At 43.0% G+C, this 17,313-nt stretch overlaps 1 protein-coding gene across 1 annotated transcript in view; it reads right to left on the reverse strand.

The window, feature by feature from the left end:
- Nucleotides 1–17,313, reverse strand: part of DPYD (dihydropyrimidine dehydrogenase) — a 750,022-nt gene that overhangs the window by 514,933 nt on the left and 217,776 nt on the right. Inside the window, exon 5 of the mRNA XM_056844741.1 lies at nt 5,384–5,545. Within this exon, the coding sequence (XP_056700719.1) occupies nt 5,384–5,545 (162 nt within the window). The remainder of the gene's footprint in view (nt 1–5,383; nt 5,546–17,313) is intronic.

The raw sequence follows: 17,313 nt of genomic DNA on the forward strand, positions 1-17,313 counted from the left end.
GAAACTATTTCACAGCACCTTTTTGAGGCTCACCCTGCTGCCTTCAGCTTTTGGGGCACTGTCCTCTTTCTTTTTTTCTGACAAAAAATATTGGGGGATATGGTTGCCATAATAGTTTAATATTTTCAGTCATCAACATTCCTGGTCGGAGCTACAGATGCGACATGTTCTGGTGATTCTACTCCTAACTGTTGGGTAAGTTTCAGAAAGAACTTTTTTCTGGGCATTATAGATTAACACCAAGACATGTCTCCTCAGCAATGTTCTCCCCCATTCTTTTCGGTACCTACATGAAACTGCAAAGAAAAGAAGTTTGGTGATTTGATTTTGACGTGCCATATATATGTGGATGGCTTTCCATTCTACCTCCCCTTTTCATCTGAGCCAGCAGAGGCAGTCAAAATACTAAACAGATAGATGCCTGGGATGAAACATAGGCTACCTGATGAAAAAGAATCTGAAGCTCAATCCCAACAAGGCACTGGGTATTGCTGATACACAATCTTAATGGTTCTGGGAGATGGCGGTTATCCTGTATTGAAATTGCATTTCCCTTAAACAGCACGTTGATAGCTTTGATGTACTGTTGGATCTTGCCCTTAATTTTATGTAACATCTTAGTCTGGTGCACCAGCCCTCCTAAACAAAGATATCCTGGCCAGTTCCACGTCCTCTTGTAACAAATCCATGTCAGGATATTGAAATGGGTCTACTCTTTAATTCTGTTCAGAAATCTCAGGTGGATTGTAATGTGACAGCTAGACTAGAATCCAAGATGAACGAACATATTAGGACAGTGCTAAAAATGTTGGCATCAGTTTGTTTCCAGGCACAATTTACGGTTATGGCTTTGATCTAAACAGCTCTAAATAGCTTGGGATGCAGGTACTGATAGGACGAGCTACTCCTGCATGAACTTGCTCAGCCTTTCAGAGCTGTTTCAGAAGTCCTTGACTTCAAAAATTAGGCATGTAGTGGTTCCAGAGACCACCTATTTAAGGATGGCACCTGATTCAAGGAATGAATCGGCAGATAGAATGAAGTACTAGGGCAGGGGTCGGCAAACTCATTAGTCAAAAGAGCCAAATATCAACAGTACAACGATTGAGATTTCTTTTGAGAGCGAAATTTCTTAAACTTAAACTATATAGGTAGGTACACTGTTTATTAACTTAATAAACTTTAATTAAAGTTTTAAATCTTAATTAAACTATAGGTACACTGAATAAAACTTGATATCATACTTAATAGTGATCTTATTTATTGATAAAAATTAAATTGTAAGTCCCTGCCATTTCCCCCTCCCTGTCTGGAGTCCTCGTCTGGAGGCCTGGCCTACCGCCATAAAAGCCTATTGGTAGACCTGGCCTCCGGCTGAGTCCCATTGGGAGGCCAGGTCTACCCACTGGCTTTCTTGGCAGTAGACCTGGCCTCCGGAGGCCTATAGAAGCCAATTGGTAGACCTGGCCTCTGAAGGGGGACTTTTTCCCCTCCTCGGAGTCCAGGTCTACTGCCAAGAAAGCCAGTGGGTAGACATGGCCTCCCAATGGGACTCAGCCGGAGGCCAGGTCTACCAAAGGAAGCCCACCCCGCCCAACAGCTGATAGGCGGGGGGGGACAGGAACCGCCGAGCTGCCCGCCCAGCAATCGCGCAGCTAGAGGGGAGGGGAGGCTTTAGCCTCCCAACCATTGAGGGCAAGGGAAAGGGGGACCCCGCCATTCTCCATGGGGGGGGGAAGACAGCGCGCCCGCTCTCTCTCTCTTTCTCAGGCGCGCCGGCTCCACAGCCCGGCTGCCGGCGCGAGCAGGCACAAGAGCAGGGACTCCGAACCAAGTTCGGAGAGCCGCACTCAACGGGCCAAAGAGCCGCATGTGGCTCTGGAGCCGCAGTTTTGAGACCCCTGTACTAGGGTGTCATTCATTCGAATGCCTTTTTAAAAATCCTCCAAGGTTTTTAACGGTTGGCTTTCATTTAGCCTCTATTTTCACTTTACTGAACGATCATCATTTTATTATCATTATCATTGTTATTATTTTATGACAATCATCCAGCAGCTCGTGTTTGTTTCTGATCAGTTTCTACTGTATTACTGAGATCATGTATTTTATTTTATTTCTCATTTATCTTTGCTTTGGAGATTTTTGTATTGGGGGGGGGGGTTAATGAAACAACAACAACCCCCAACTGGGATCGTATCTGTTGCATATAAGAAATCCTTCCATCTTCCATGCTTGAAATAAAAGTGGAATATTTAAAAATTTCATTATGAATATGATAAATTATTGCTCTTTATCTGTTCTGTAATATATAGAAAGTCATTACAGAAAAAATCCAAATTATGCAACAGTTATAACTACAAGTAAGGCATAAATAGTGTATGTGCTCTAAGCATATGTTTGTGTGCATATATATTTCAATAAATTTTAAATTATGCAGAACTACCACACTGCTCAATTGTATTAGAACTCCTGATACCAACAGATCACTTTAAATAAATGTAAAGTGCTGTGATGAAAACCATTCGAAGCTATTCATCCTATGCCAGTTTTAATATCAATCATTGTGCCAGGACACAGCATTTTTAATAGACTTCTAAAGATTTTTGAAGAATGGTAGATATTTAGCGAAATCTATCAAGGCATAATTCTTCCCTATTAATCACAGTGTTAAGACTAAAAGGAGACACAAATCAAGGTTTAACAGATATTACTTGCATTTGGTTTTAAAAACAGTAATAATTCAGTATTTTATCACTCACACATTTGACAATAGTATAATCTATTTCTTTTCTGCATGCCACCAGCATTTGGTTTTCTTGTTAATTTTATATGCGTAAAGCAAAATGTGTGAGAGAAAAAGCCAACCATTTCCCCCATATTAATAAAACAAAACATTCAACACACAAGTAGAAGGATCCAACTTCCACTGAGCTCACAAGTTATCTCACTTTATAGCTCCTGGCCTTTGCCTTGGGAAGACCAAAGTTCAGTGGCATTGTATCAGGTTGCCTGTCACAGGATTGTGACCAAAATGAAGGCCGCTGAAAGCAGGAAGAAAAATTTTTGATCACTTTCTTAGCAGAGCCATGTGAAGGAAGCATTGCAGGCCAACTGCAAGCAAAGGAGAAGTATGGCAACAAGTAATTGGTTCAAAGGAGCTGCTGCCCATCGCAAACCGCACAGGAGAAAAGGAACTTATAACCTGGAACTGAGGTGCATTAGCTTCTGCTTTTCAGTATATTACAATGGCCTGAATGGCTACAGAGCAAAGTTTCAATGTTTGAAGAACGTAATCTACGCACCACTGGAGCTGTAGGCTTTATTGGGAAAATTCAGGTTATTTCCACACCTGCAGATCTTTTTGCATGATTTTTACCTGCAAGTACTATGAATTTTTCATACTCATCTTCCGCGTCTACCCATAATGTGTGTATTATGAATGGCCAAATAACTGCCAGTTTGGGTCATGTTAAGCTTGCTGGTCATGCACAGGAAGCCACTTTGTTAAAGCAGTTCAGTTGTCTGTGAGCAGATGCAGTTATTTAAGTTGCATAGTGGTGAGGGGAGGAAATCTGAGACTTGGCTCATAAGTGAGTGTGGCTGTTGAAAATGGAATATGCTACCGCTGAATGTTTTTGCCGCACAGTCTGAATCTTCTCTAGTATATGTGTGCATATGTGCCAGTTGCACATATGCAATTGTCATGCATTTGACAAAGTAGGTTCTGGTCCCTGAAAGTGTATGCTGCAACAAATTTGTTGAGCTCCATTTTTAAAAAAAATTATTTATTAATTACAATATGTATACCCTCTTGGCTTTTAATACCACAGATTTTTGTAGTTTTTTCTACCTGTATAGTTATCTTTTATTACCACAGGCCCCCCAAGGCCACTGTCAGCACATGCTCAGACGTTGATTGCTTTAACTGTTTACTGTGTCCCCATGAAACTGTCCTTGATTGCTAAGGCTGACTGAATTCTTTTAAATGAAGTTTCAATGAACAAAGCATTAAAACGTTTTTCATGTACAAAACATTAAAACTGGTTCTAGACTTGAGCAATGTGAATGTCTGATAGAAAAATGCCTTAGAAATACTATGTTGTACATTAGACCCTTACGAAAGCATTAAAACTTTTCATGTACAAAATATTAAAACTAGTTCTTGACTTAAGCAATGTGAATGTCTGGTTAAAAAAAAATGCCTCAGAAATACTGTGTCGTACTGTAAACCCTTACAAGACCATGAGTTCAGTTATTGGTGAGAAAACCAACTGACCATTTAGACACAAACCATTTCATTTGCAAAGCTTGCCAAGGTGACAAGGTGCTGCCTGCCTCACCTATTCCCCATACTACAATTTCCAGGCACCAATACAAGAACATGTGCGCAGGTGAGTCAATTTCCAGCTTTCATTTTAAAAAATCATTTTAAAAAACATTTACAGATGATGCTTGCAGAGGACATCATTATTATATGAGCCAAAGGGAGTTGGATCCAAGCACTATACACTAGATGGATATATGTAAAAGCCCTAAAGCCTAAAGGAAAAAGCTCCAGGAACATTTCAGGGAAGACCCCAGGCTTGGGAGCAAAATAATATCCAGTTCCTGAGCTTGCCAGCACTCCTTTCCTGTAATCCTCCCCCATCCCTCATTGCTGTGATTAGTAGCAGCCCTACCCTCGATCAACCTACCTACATCCACATGGACTGGTGGGGAGTTTACAGAGAATATAAGCGAGACTCTGTCTATGCTATAGCTCAGTGGTATTGGAGAGCTTCCCTAAACATGGCCAGAAAGGCTCAGGACTTGAATAGTTCCCTTGTTCTGTTTGCTCGAGCATCCTGAGCTGTGCCAAGTAACCCAAGCTCAGGTAACACAAATCCCTGGATTCTTAAAGACCAACCTCTAGGGACTATTTCATAACTTTATCTGAACTACGAATAGCATCAAGGGTTTAAAGGGATAAAACAATAAAATATATATAATTAATGTGGGGTTTATTTAGCTGTTCAAGGAAAAGTTCTCCCTCATTGAACACCCAAAGGCTGAAACTCACAAAAAAATCGACCCAACCCTAAACAGGAATCATGTGGTGCAATTATGTACTCACACTCTATTAGAATCCTCCCAAGTCAGCAAGCCTGAACCTAATATGGCTAAAATATATTTTGTATTTGCATGTTTCCGCATTGATTGTATGCTACTATCTCTTATAATCAAATGTATGTCTTGAGTGAAACTCGCTGCCTCCTTACGACTTCAATATTTCATCATATTTGACTTGATTAGATTGTCAATATGAAAAAGAATCACTTTTTAAAAGTCTCCTGTACGCACAACCCCCCCCCCCCACCCCAGCCATCTATACATCTTTACTTACCTCTGTAGCAAATTGCTGCAGTCCACCAATATTAATTGGTCCCTCCTCGGTGGCATATAAATTGCATCCACCCACACAAAGATCTGAAGTTGGACACACCATCCCACACGTCAGCCCAAGCGGGTTGTCAGAAAAGATCATCTTGGCAGCTCCATAATAGTTCTGCATGAACAGAAAAAAAAAATCAGTAACATCTAAGAAAGAACACAGACATACAAAGAAGTTGCTCTCGATTTGTTCCTCAGTGTTTCATTTATACAACACCTGCATTGTTAGCTGAAAAGTTCTTTTTTAATAGTCCTGTTAAGAATCAGTATGAAAAGTAGCCACACATTACCAAGCCATACAAGATTTTAAATCAGGTTTCAATCACTTCTGCCTTGTTTTAAAGACTGAAATGTTTTGATAAGTTTAGGTGGATTCAAAGACCTTTTTTCATAACCAAATGGTCTCACTGTAAAAATAATATTATATCCGTGCAACATTTCCTGTAATGGCACCCTCCATTCCTAAGCCAATTATATAGCTGAACACAAGATAATGTAATTTCATCTCAATTTTCTTCTCATTCTAGACCATCCATCAAGACAATTCCTATCAATCATTATTACTGGAAAGATATCCACAAATTCCACCACTGTCCTCAGCAAAGGAAATTTGCTAATGCATAGTACATCCACACACAAGGCTGATACACTACAATGAATACATTTGCATCAGCTGATTTCAATGGGACATATTACAGGGCACACCGGAAATGCCAAATGTAACCCACTCTCCTTTTCTTCCAGGAAAACTATTCACCTCGACATCATGTTCTTCACAAGGGGATAGATTCCACGCAGTGCCAGCAGAAGGCACCGGCAGAAGCAGATTTTCCCCATCTCCTTCTCCCACCTGTGAGCAGAAAAATGGAGCAGCTGTATGGAGGAAAAGCCATGCAACATGGTCAGCTGCCCTGAGGGAGGGAAATCGAATTAAATGACCCCTTGTGCCCGTTTGACCCAGTGGTACTTCCACTGGCGGAAGAGGCTCCTCTGACCAGAGAAAATCTGTGAAAGCTAGGTTGCAATCCCCATTCTGCTATGAGGCAATTATTCTCTCTCAGCCTAACCAACCTCATAGGGGTGTTTGAGGATACAACAGGGGAAGAGAGAATATGAGCTCCTGGAGGAAGAGCAGGATAAAATATACTAGGCAGCTGAAAGGGGCAGAATGGGGCGCTTTCACTTATTTTCCCCTTCTGGGAGCAGCCCCCTCCCTTGTTGCCTGGCTTTTCATCCATGCAGGTTTCCCATCTCTTTGCATCACCTATTGGATGCCTTCAGGCAGCTGCTGTGGGAAGAGAAGACACAAACATTCTATTCCCCAAGTGCCTAGTGATGCACAGAATCCAACCCGGTGACTGGAAAGCCTACTATAAGAAGCACTTTCCCCTTCCAGTCTGCTTTTAAAAAAAAGCAGCTTCAAGTTGATTTACTCCAGTTTAAAATGTATTTCAACAGAGATCAATGTAAAATTCTGCATTTAGGTAGGAAAAATCAAATGCATAATTATAGGATGGGGGAGACTTGTCTTGGCAGTAGTGTGTGCGAAAAGGATCATAGAATCATAGAATCCCAGAGTTGGAAGGGACCACCAGGGCCATCAAGTCCAACCCTCTGCATAATGCAGGAAATTCACAACTACCTCCCCCCTCTTGGGGTCTTAGTACACCAAACACTGAACATGAGTCAGCAGTGTGATGCGGTAGCTAAAAAGGCAAATGCGATCTTGGGCTGCATTAACAGAAATATAGTATCCAGATCACGTGAAGTATCACACTTTACACTTTACTCTGCTCTGGTTAGACCTCAACTAGAGTACTTTGTTCAGTTTTGGGCATCACAATTTAAGAAAGATGTAGACAAGCTGGAACGTGTCCAGAGGAGGGCAACAAAGATGGTGAGGGGTCTGGAGACCAAGTCCTATGAAGAAAGGTTGAAAGAGCTGGGTATGTTTAGCCTGAAAAGGAGAAGACTGAGAGGGGATACGATAACCATCTTCAAGTGCTTGAATGGCTGTCATACAGAGGATGGTGCCGAGTTGTTTTCTTTTGCCCCAGAAGGTTGGACCAGAACCAACGGGTTAAAATTAAATCAGAAGAGTTTCCATCTAGACATTAGGGAGAATTTTCTAACCTTTAGAGCAGTTCCTCAGTGGAACAGGCTTCCTCAGGAGGTGGTAAGCTCTCCTTCCCTGGAGGTTTTTAAGAAGAGGCTAGATGGCCATCTGTCAGCAATGCTAAATCTATGAACTTAGGAAGTTCATGAGAGGGAGGACATCTTGAACATCTTCTGGGCACTGGGTGTGTGTGGGGGAGGTTGTTGTGAATTTTCTGCATTGTGCAGGGGGTTGGACTAGATGACCCTGGTGGTCCCTTCCAACTCTATGATTCTATGGATTCAATTTCAGCCGACTCTGCTTCAGTCATCCCACCACAGCCTCCAGACATCTGGCCAATAACTCCAGGAGCGGAGTCCGGATGGCCCTCCATCAACTCAGGAAACCTCTTGTAAAGGGCACTGTCAAAAAGGGGGCTTGAACATACAAGTATATCTATATGTTTCTTGACACACACAAAGAATATTAACAGGTTGATGAGTCCAAAATTCCCTTTGCAGAAGCAATACTGGTTTTCCCTTAGCAAGGCTTATTCTTCTATCTAGCAGTTTCCTCCAATCCCATTCCTGTTTGTGGGGGGTCCTTGTCCCCAGGTAAAGTATTTCAGGGAGAATGTGGGGCTGCAAGATAGGCGAGGAAGGCTGACTCAGCTGATGGCAATCACATCTGTCAGTGCTCATATTCTGCAGAATCCAAGCCTATGCTAAATAATGTTTTCCATTTGTATAAGGATAACTATTTCTTAAAATCAGTATAAGAAGCCACCCTCTAATCCTCCAAATTTAGTGACATATTTTGACTGCATGAAGGCAGAAAGGCAGGGTATTTTTTAATTGTGGATATATGATCCACAATTTCATATTTCAGTTCTTTGGTCATTTCTTTCTCTGTCTTGGAATGATTAACAACCAAGTTACCACAAAGCTGGCTGAGATAAAGATATAGCTGGCCAGTCTTGGAAGTGTGATACTGAACTAGAGACCTTGATTATTTCAGATCCTTGTTTTGACGGACCCCAACCCTAATGCTACTCAGTGGAGTAACTTTCAATCCAATAATCACATTAATTAATGTTACTTTAATTAGATCATGTCACCAGAAGAAAGTCTCAGGAAAAAACAGCATATACGTTTTCTACAGGCAGACAAATTTCATGTCACATCTGAACCAAGCCACTCTGCTGAAAAAAAAAAAAAGATATGTAGGTATCACTCTTCAAATTGGCAGGGGATCCAAATTATCAAGCCAATACGAAGTGGTATGTTTTTTTGATTACATGCCTTAATCATTCATGATACACTAGCACAAGCTTCATGATTAATAAAAGAATATGTTACCAGGAAGTTGGAAGTCAATTGATCAAATATGAGAAAACAATAGGTAAGCATCACTTCCTTCTAGTGGATTAAAAAAAATCCTAACTAACTGCATCGTAACAAGGAACAGGTTTCCATGCATAGGAAGCTAAGCCTTCTTAGATGCAAAGCAATGGATTTCCACAGAAAAATCCATCACTTCAAACTTTCCTCATAAGCACATGTGCTCATTTCATCCAATGCTTTATTAATTTTTTTAGTTTAAGGAGGGACCAGACACTGTCATGCAGTCTCAACGGTGGGGGAAAGAAAATGCAAGCCTACGCAGTCCTACTTCAGTCTAAGCTCATGGCCTTAGATTGGAGGAGCTTGCAATGTAAGTGTGTGAGTAAATACTAAAAAAATTAAACAGGTATACTTGCAACACATAAGGTGATATCTCAGCACTGGACAAGATTGCAGTGGGTACTTTAGCATGTCAATATCACAAGGCAACAGATATGGTAGGATAAAATGCAAACTGCTCACTGAAAATATGAAGTAGTTCTGGATGAATACATCACCAATTTGATGAAAGCATTGTGGATTCTACAGAGCCTGCCTACAGTTTTGAAAGAATATTACAAACTGACAGAACAGTAGAAATTTGCTACTGAGGAATTTCAGTGGCAGCTGTACTCACAGCTGGCCAGCAACAGGAGGAAGGGAAACTGCCAGAAATACATAAGCTGCATCATCCATATGTTTCACACATCACTTATGTGTTTGAGGCAATCATCAAGTCCATTTTAGGACAGAAAATTGGCATTAGCTTGCATAATTTTACTGCGGGGAAAGACTTAAGAAAAGACGACTTTTAGCGTAAATACGCACATTAGTTGGGGAGCTTTTGGACTCAGTTACCACAAATGTAATGGTGGGGAAGCAATAAGGGTGAGCATGGAGAAGACCATTATTCTGGTGGTCTTTTTTCTTTTTTTTTACATTAGTACTCCAGCCAAATTAGGTGCTACCGTATATACTCGTGTATAAGCCGAGTTTTTCAGCCCTAAAAAAGGGCTGGAAAAGCCGAACTCGGCTTATACACGGGTCAATACGGTAGGGTAGGGGAGGGGGGAGGAGGGAGGAGGGAGGGGGGAGGAGGGAACTTACTGCCGCTGCTGGGCCCACGCCGCTTCCTTCTGCCAAGAGCGGCCTGGGGCGGCCTCCTGCAGCTGCAGGGAGGCTGCCCCGGCCCTCGCCCGGCCGCCCCGGCCCTCGCCCAGCTGCGCCGCCGCTCCTCGCAGCCGAGAGCGGCCTGGGGCAGCCTGGGGCGGCGGCCTCGGCCCTCACCCGGCCGCCCCGGCCCTCGCCTGGCCTCGCCGCCGCTTCTCGCAGCCGAGAGCGGCCTGGGGCAGCCTGGGGCGGCGGCCTCGGCCCTCACCCGGCCGCCCCGGCCCTCGCCCGGCCTCGCCGCCGCTTCTCGTGGCCGAGGGCGGCCTGGGGCGGCCTGGGGCAGCGGCCTCGGCCCTCGCCTGGCCGGGCCGCTGCACCTCGCGGCCGAGAGCAGCCTGGGGCGGCTGCCTCGGCCCTCGCCCGGCCGCCCCGGCCCTCGCCCGGCGGCGCCCGGTCTCGCCGCCGCTTCTCGTGGCTGAGGGCGGCGGCCTCGGCCCTCGCCCGGCCTCCCCGCCGCTTCTCGTGGCCGAGGGCGGCCTGGGGCGGCGGCCTCGGCCCTCGCCTGGCCGGGCCGCTGCACCTCGCGGCCGAGAGCAGCCTGGGGCGGCTGCCTCGGCCCTCGCCCGGCCGGCCCGGCCCTCGCCCGGCAGCGCCCGGCCTCGCCGCCGCACCTCGCGCCCGAGAGCGGCCTGGGGCAGCCTGGGGCGGCAGCCCCGGCCCTCGCCCGGCAGCCCCAGCCGCCCCGGCCCTCGTGGCTGAGGGCGGCCTGGGGCGGCGGCTTCGGCCCTTGCCCGGCCGGGCCGCCGCACCTCGCGGCTGAGAGCGGCCTGGGGCGGCCTTCTGCAGCTGCAGGGAGGCTGCCCCGGCCCTCACCCGGTTGTGACGCCGCCACCGCCAGGCCCACGCCGCTTGCTGGAAGGAGCCCAGGTAAGCCTGTGGTGGGGGGGAGGGGTTATAAGCCGACCCTCGGCTTATACGCGGGTGCCTAATTTTTCCCCATTTTTGGGGAGAAATTAGGCACCTCGGCTTATACGCGGGTTGGCTTATACACGGGTATATACGGTAATCAATGAACTGCATACGGTCATTTCCAAGGAAACAAAGCAAGAAGATGTTAGCATCACATATTTCTCCAAATGTGAAAGCCTTTTAGTACAAACCTGAGAGCCTTTACACTAAGGCTGAAATTTCAAAAAGTGCCAAATCAGAACATACAAATCACTAGCAATTTTAGTTGATTGACAAAAGATTCCCCTTTAAAATCCAATTGCAACCAATTCAACAGGTGACTATTTATTGTTCGGCACTCTCCCCCTAAAACACAATTAATTATATAATATTTAGAAAAGACAACTTTTTGCATACTAACATTCTTTCATGGCATCTTAATTAGAAGGTTTCCATTATGTAAATTCAGATGTTGATTGTTTTCCTCTCTTACTGGATTATTATTGTGATTAAATTTATGCTGAAATGCATAATTAATTGAATTTAAAGCCATTATGTACATTTTATATAGACTGTTGCAGCTAGTTTGAGATATGCATCATGGACTGCCATGCTATTAAAGAGTAGCATAGTAAAGTAATGAATGAATTAAAGTGGATAGCTACAATCCATCTTCCTAATCCTGCATTGGTTTGTGGCTAGTGTATGTGCGCGTGTGAGTGTGTGTACACATATATATTTGTTTTCATATTTTAATTATTTCAGTGATCATGAAAAACACCAACATTAATTAATTGACCAAACATGACTAATTACTTAACAGTTATGCTAATAGCATTAGCCTGAAACCTGCCATGTGCTCCAGCACCAACTTGCTGGATTTGAAGGTAAAAAACACTTTCACAAGAATTGAAAGAGAAATGCAGTACAATCATATCTCCCTTGTCCAATATAATAGGACATATGGATAAAATATGAAATGTGTCATGATTATCATGTTTTCTGAAACAAACGACTCATACAAAGTGAAATGAAAAAAATATTGAGCATTCAGAAATAAGGAAGGATCTTAATTAGAGACTAATAGACTAATTAGATGCCTCTAACAGAGAGCTCTAGATATTCATTATTTTTCCCATCACTAACAATTTAGTGGTAAATGTTGGTAAACTGATGTTTATTTAACTTACCCAAAATATGGCAAGACATTGACCATGTTAATTATGGTGGTAGCATTATCAATAACACAGGGAAGACCAAGAATAGCCTGGTGGTTTCTACGATGAAAACACGGGATATAGATCAACTGAGAGGTCACCAAAATGATCAATGGAAGAGCAGTGATGGGTCATCAAGGATGGTAAAGTCCTTGTACATTAAAAATGGAATATATAATGAAGAATGAGTGATGTTTGGTTAAGAATGAGGCAAGTGCCATGGCACAGAATCCAAGGATAATAAAGCAATTCTGGGAAAGAAAGCCAGTTTAGTCTTTTAAATTAGATTAATTAGATTAAAGACTATACTGGGGCAGGAAAGCTCAACCCCCCCCTCCAATTTTTTGTTATACAGTCATAACAAGAAAATACTATAAAAGTATATCTCAAAAATACAATTTCACAATACACTGGCCACCACATAATGTAAATTAACAAAGCTTTGTTAAAAAGATAATGGTGTACATTTTTTAAAAGTGTAGGGCATTAGGGAGTCAGGGCTGGTAAAGCAAAGCAGAAGATGTAAGTAGCAGGGATCTTCTCAGCATCTGTTTGAGAAGTATCTATGTACCTATGGGTTTTGCTTCTTCACTCTTCTTCTTTACTTCTTCACTGATCACCCTAGCTGTAGTCAGCAAGAAATTGCCATCTGATTCAATGGTAACGTGAACCCAGATATTTTGTTGGCATCTTTATACAATCTGGCAGCATTATCAGAGTAATCTGCAACAGTGGCACCTTTAGATTGGCTCACACTGTATATTGTGAAGAAGAACATAAAAATTGTTCAGAATTCTGCTGCCAATAATGGCCAGCAAGATGCTGACAAATAGGGCAGTAGGGTGACTGCCATCTCCAAGTTACCCAGCATCTGACAATTAAGGGTCTGAACATGGTGATCCCACTTAACTGTCATGGCAAAGATGCCCAGATAGTCCTCTCTCTCCATCGGTTTGCATATCCATATATATACCAAAATTCTGAAAGGGAGTGAACTTGGGCAGATTTTAAACTGTCCGGAAACAGATGTGTCACAGACTAGATAACAGATCAACATCCTGCTGGCTAAATTTGAAGGTTTAGGGCACACATTGGCCCCCACAATGCTATTTGAAATTTGCATCATTTTTTAGCTTGTCACTCATTTGTCACACTGGGAATTCTGCAATGCAGACGTGGGTTTTGTTCAATGTCTGTACAAACCAGCCACATCCCTTGGGTTGTGAAATTGTCTTAATTCTTTAAGAAGTTACAGGTTTCAAGTTTTTTGAAGCAGATGTTTTTATTTTTACAGCTTTATTCTTTAGTGCATTATACTAAAAAAATTTTTAAAAAGTTTGAGCTAAATTACCATAGACTAAACTCCTACTTGACAACCTCAGTGCTCCTTTTTTTTGAATGCCTCTGTACATTTTTTTCAGATTACACTAATACAAGCATACAGGGGACAACCCAGACAGTTAAAACACACTAAAAGTACAAACCACAATCAGATGTTTCAAAGCAGTGGCAGATCACCCTATGTGCATGGAAAATGGTTATGTTTGAGGTTCAATCTCATCACTTCTGGCAGAATACAGATCTTTTTGCCCTCTATGTACAGAACGATTCAGCAAGCAAAAAGATGAACTCAAGTTCTTCTTATCTCCTCTGTTGCTGAACTTCTGTTACTGTTAGAAGTTCTTGAAGATATAATTTATGTTTATTGATTTATTTTATAATTATTTCTAGTCTGCTGTTCTCACTGAGACTCAACATCGATTAAAAAATATGACAATATATTCAATCACAGCCCTGATTTCTGATATGAAAAGCAATGCAGTGAGAGTAGCACTGAACAACTGGAAAACAATCCAAGCAAATAAAAACTGTCCAAGGCTAAAGTTTGACATATACTAAAGTGAGGGTGACAAAAGTGGAAGATTCTGAATTGCAGTAAAAAGGGGTTGATGCGTACAGTAAACATTGCAATATACTATAACACCCCTTACAGAAGCAACCTCCTGAGCCTCATTATACTGTAGTTCTTTATAAGAGTGCCCTCCTGAACATTTCTGTTTTACACATTGTGCAAAACAACAGAAGCATGGGGACCTTTCTGAACACCTCAGGCAGACCATTCCATCATGTGGGAGCTGCCGCAGAGAATGAGCAAGAATGAGTAGTTGCTGATTTTACCTGTTTGTAGGGTGGCACCTTCAGAAAGTTTTGCACAAATGTGTGCCTTCCTGTAGTTTGAAACACTGCTTCTTAGCCATTCTTCAACTATTAAAGTGAAAAATGGTCCACCTTTTTTTGCAACCTGTATTATTAAAAGCTTACAGCCTACATTTGGGCAGGTAAATTTCAGAGCACACGGCCTCCCCCCCCCTACCCTCACTATAGACTGTGAGAGAATCCTTTCTGAGTCTCACCCTTGTCCCTGATGCATACTTTGTCCCTCATCTCTTTTTCTTCCTCATCTTCTCTGTCCTCTGTCACATGCATATGCATACACAGCCTCTCCTAGGTCATCTGGCCCTGGCTCTCTTCTCCTCTCCTCCCAGGCTGACACATGCACTGTTCATTATCTGCTTCATTTATACTCTGCCTTTCTCCCCAATGGAGGAGACAAAGCAGCTTACATTGTTCTCTCCTCCAGTTTACTATCACAACAACCTGGTGAGGCTGAGAGTAAGTAACTCGGCCAAGGTTACCTAAGCAAGTTTCCATGGCAGAGTGGGTCTCCCAGATCCTAGTCCAATACTCTTACCATGGAGAGAATTCATCACCACCAGAATAAGATCAAAATACCAGATTGTTTATGTGTATTTTAGTGACATTATTATTAACTGAATACTTTCCCATGACTTTGAGCCCATTCCTGGAGGGGGAGGGGGGGAAGCTCCTTAGGAGCTGGCGTGACCCCGCACTGCTGGCGCAGGGGCAAGCATGCCAGCATCCAGGCACCGCCAGCCCCCGCTGCTAGCACAGCCACACCAGCAGGAATTTCCCAGAAAGGAAAGCCTGCGCCAGCTTCCTCGCCCCTTTTGCCACAGGAACGCCTCCTCGTGCTGCCACGGTGCTGTGCCACCTTTTTTGGTGGCGCAACACCGTTGGAGGAAATGGGGGATTTCCCCCTTTAAAAAAAAAGAAATTCTAATCTTCTTTTTTTTGCCTCTGTCGCAGCCAGGAAGCCTCTGAGGAGGCAGTGCAGCTGCACTGCTCCCGGCCACTGCAGATTTGCCACCCCTTCAGGATTGGACTGCCGGTTAAGCACATCAGCAACAGCACTGAAAGAAAGTGCTGTATTATCCTCTCCATGTTACAGATGAAAGGTTGATCAAAGGTTGATCCAGTAACTTTACAGCTAAGCAGGAACTTCACCCAGACAATAAATTCCAACTCATGCTTTTCAAGATGACACCCCAATAGCCATCTATAAAAGCTGCAGGTGAAAAATCAGAATTCCTCCCAAGTCACTTCTAGTTCACTGGGCCAAAGCAATTAACACAATCAGATTTCCTCTGCCTTGGAGGTATACCAGGGGCATTCATGTCCAGGATCCCACTCAACCGCCAGGATCTTTTCCAGCTTGATTCTCTGCGGCTCAAATAAATTTTTATATATTGATAAATCAAAGATAACCACCCTTTGAAGGCTAAATGAGACATGGAGTTGCATTCCTCAGAAACACAATTACTGCAGACACTGTAGTCCTTTTTGAAGTCTGTCAACATCCCTACCTAATGAGATTTAACTGAACACGAGGCAGACAGAAGGACAATATGGCTGCTGTGTCAGGAATGCAGGCCTCACACATGAATTATGATTATTCAGGGAAGTCTGACATTCACCATTACTCATCAATAAAAAATGGGCTTAGAACTAGAATGCTTTGTAAATGTTTTTATTAAATAGATGCCGGCTCATGCTTTGTTTATAAAACGCCTTCTCCTGGGCAATTCCACAGGAAGGCTTGCATCAAAGTGGATAGGATGTTTTGTGGTTCCCTTTATCAAAATGTCAATAAGTCCTGCATTGGTAACCAAGAGAACAGAAGCTGGCCTTAAATAGATATCAATAACTGGTAGCAGACAGAACTGGATCTTTGCATGTATCACTTGGAAGCATTACATAATATGCATGTAAATGAGAATGTTTTTACTTGAGAAAACCTATTAAAAGATGTAGGATCAATACTGTTAGACCAGAAGAAATTACGTTTTCTATCAGGAAATGCTCATAGCATTTAGACTTTCCTCTCATCCTGGCATCCTATTTATATTCCACACAGAGACTTCCTGATATTGTAGCTTTCTTAAATGCATAAAGTGACTGTAAGATTGTGGTTTGCATAATAAGAATGAAACCAAATGGCTCACAAAACTGGCAGCTGAACCCTAAATACCTTTATCTACGGAAATAAATCTGGTTGAGCTCAATGGAACTTGCTTCCAAGTAAGTGTGTAGCGGAATGACAGGCTGATTGAAAATTAGTATCATAATGAGCCATGTTAACAAAGGCTCCATTCACCATCAACCACTTACAAGTAGCTTCTTTGTGGTTTTTCCCACACTGCTAATGGTATTGTTTAATCCATCCTCCTAGCAGCCAGTTTCATAGTTTCTTTCCACCCAAATGTCTCCAAACTGTCCCCAGTCCAAGATTCACATGATTTGCTATCATGTGAACAGGATAATCACTGGTTCTTTATGAGTGTACCACACATTTTTGTCCATTTCATTCCACACATATATACACCACTCTTCTTCCAAGGACCTCAGACACGTATATGTGGCCCCACATTTCATATCTAACTAGTGAGGTAGGTTAGATTGAGCCATAATGACTGTGTCAAGAAGTTGAGGCCTCTCAATTTCTTCGAGTGTGTTATTTCTTTGGTTCAGGCCTGGGAGGCCTATGAGTTTTGTGTTATTAGGATTTTGGAGCAGTAAAATAGTTACACTTTGAAAACTGCTTTTGGTGGATGGAACAAGATAGGCCCCAGCTGGTGCTCGTTAAAGTCTCCTCTCACCTATCTGGAATGCAAGGCAGGGTGTGCTACAGTAATTAATCGGTCAGCCATTATGACAATGTCCAGGTGCAGGTAGTTCTGTAAGCTTCCTCACCTGAACACATCACTTAAGG

Source organism: Euleptes europaea, chromosome 2, assembly GCF_029931775.1.
Source record: "Euleptes europaea isolate rEulEur1 chromosome 2, rEulEur1.hap1, whole genome shotgun sequence".
In the NCBI taxonomy this organism is placed as follows: Eukaryota; Metazoa; Chordata; class Lepidosauria; order Squamata; family Sphaerodactylidae; genus Euleptes; species Euleptes europaea.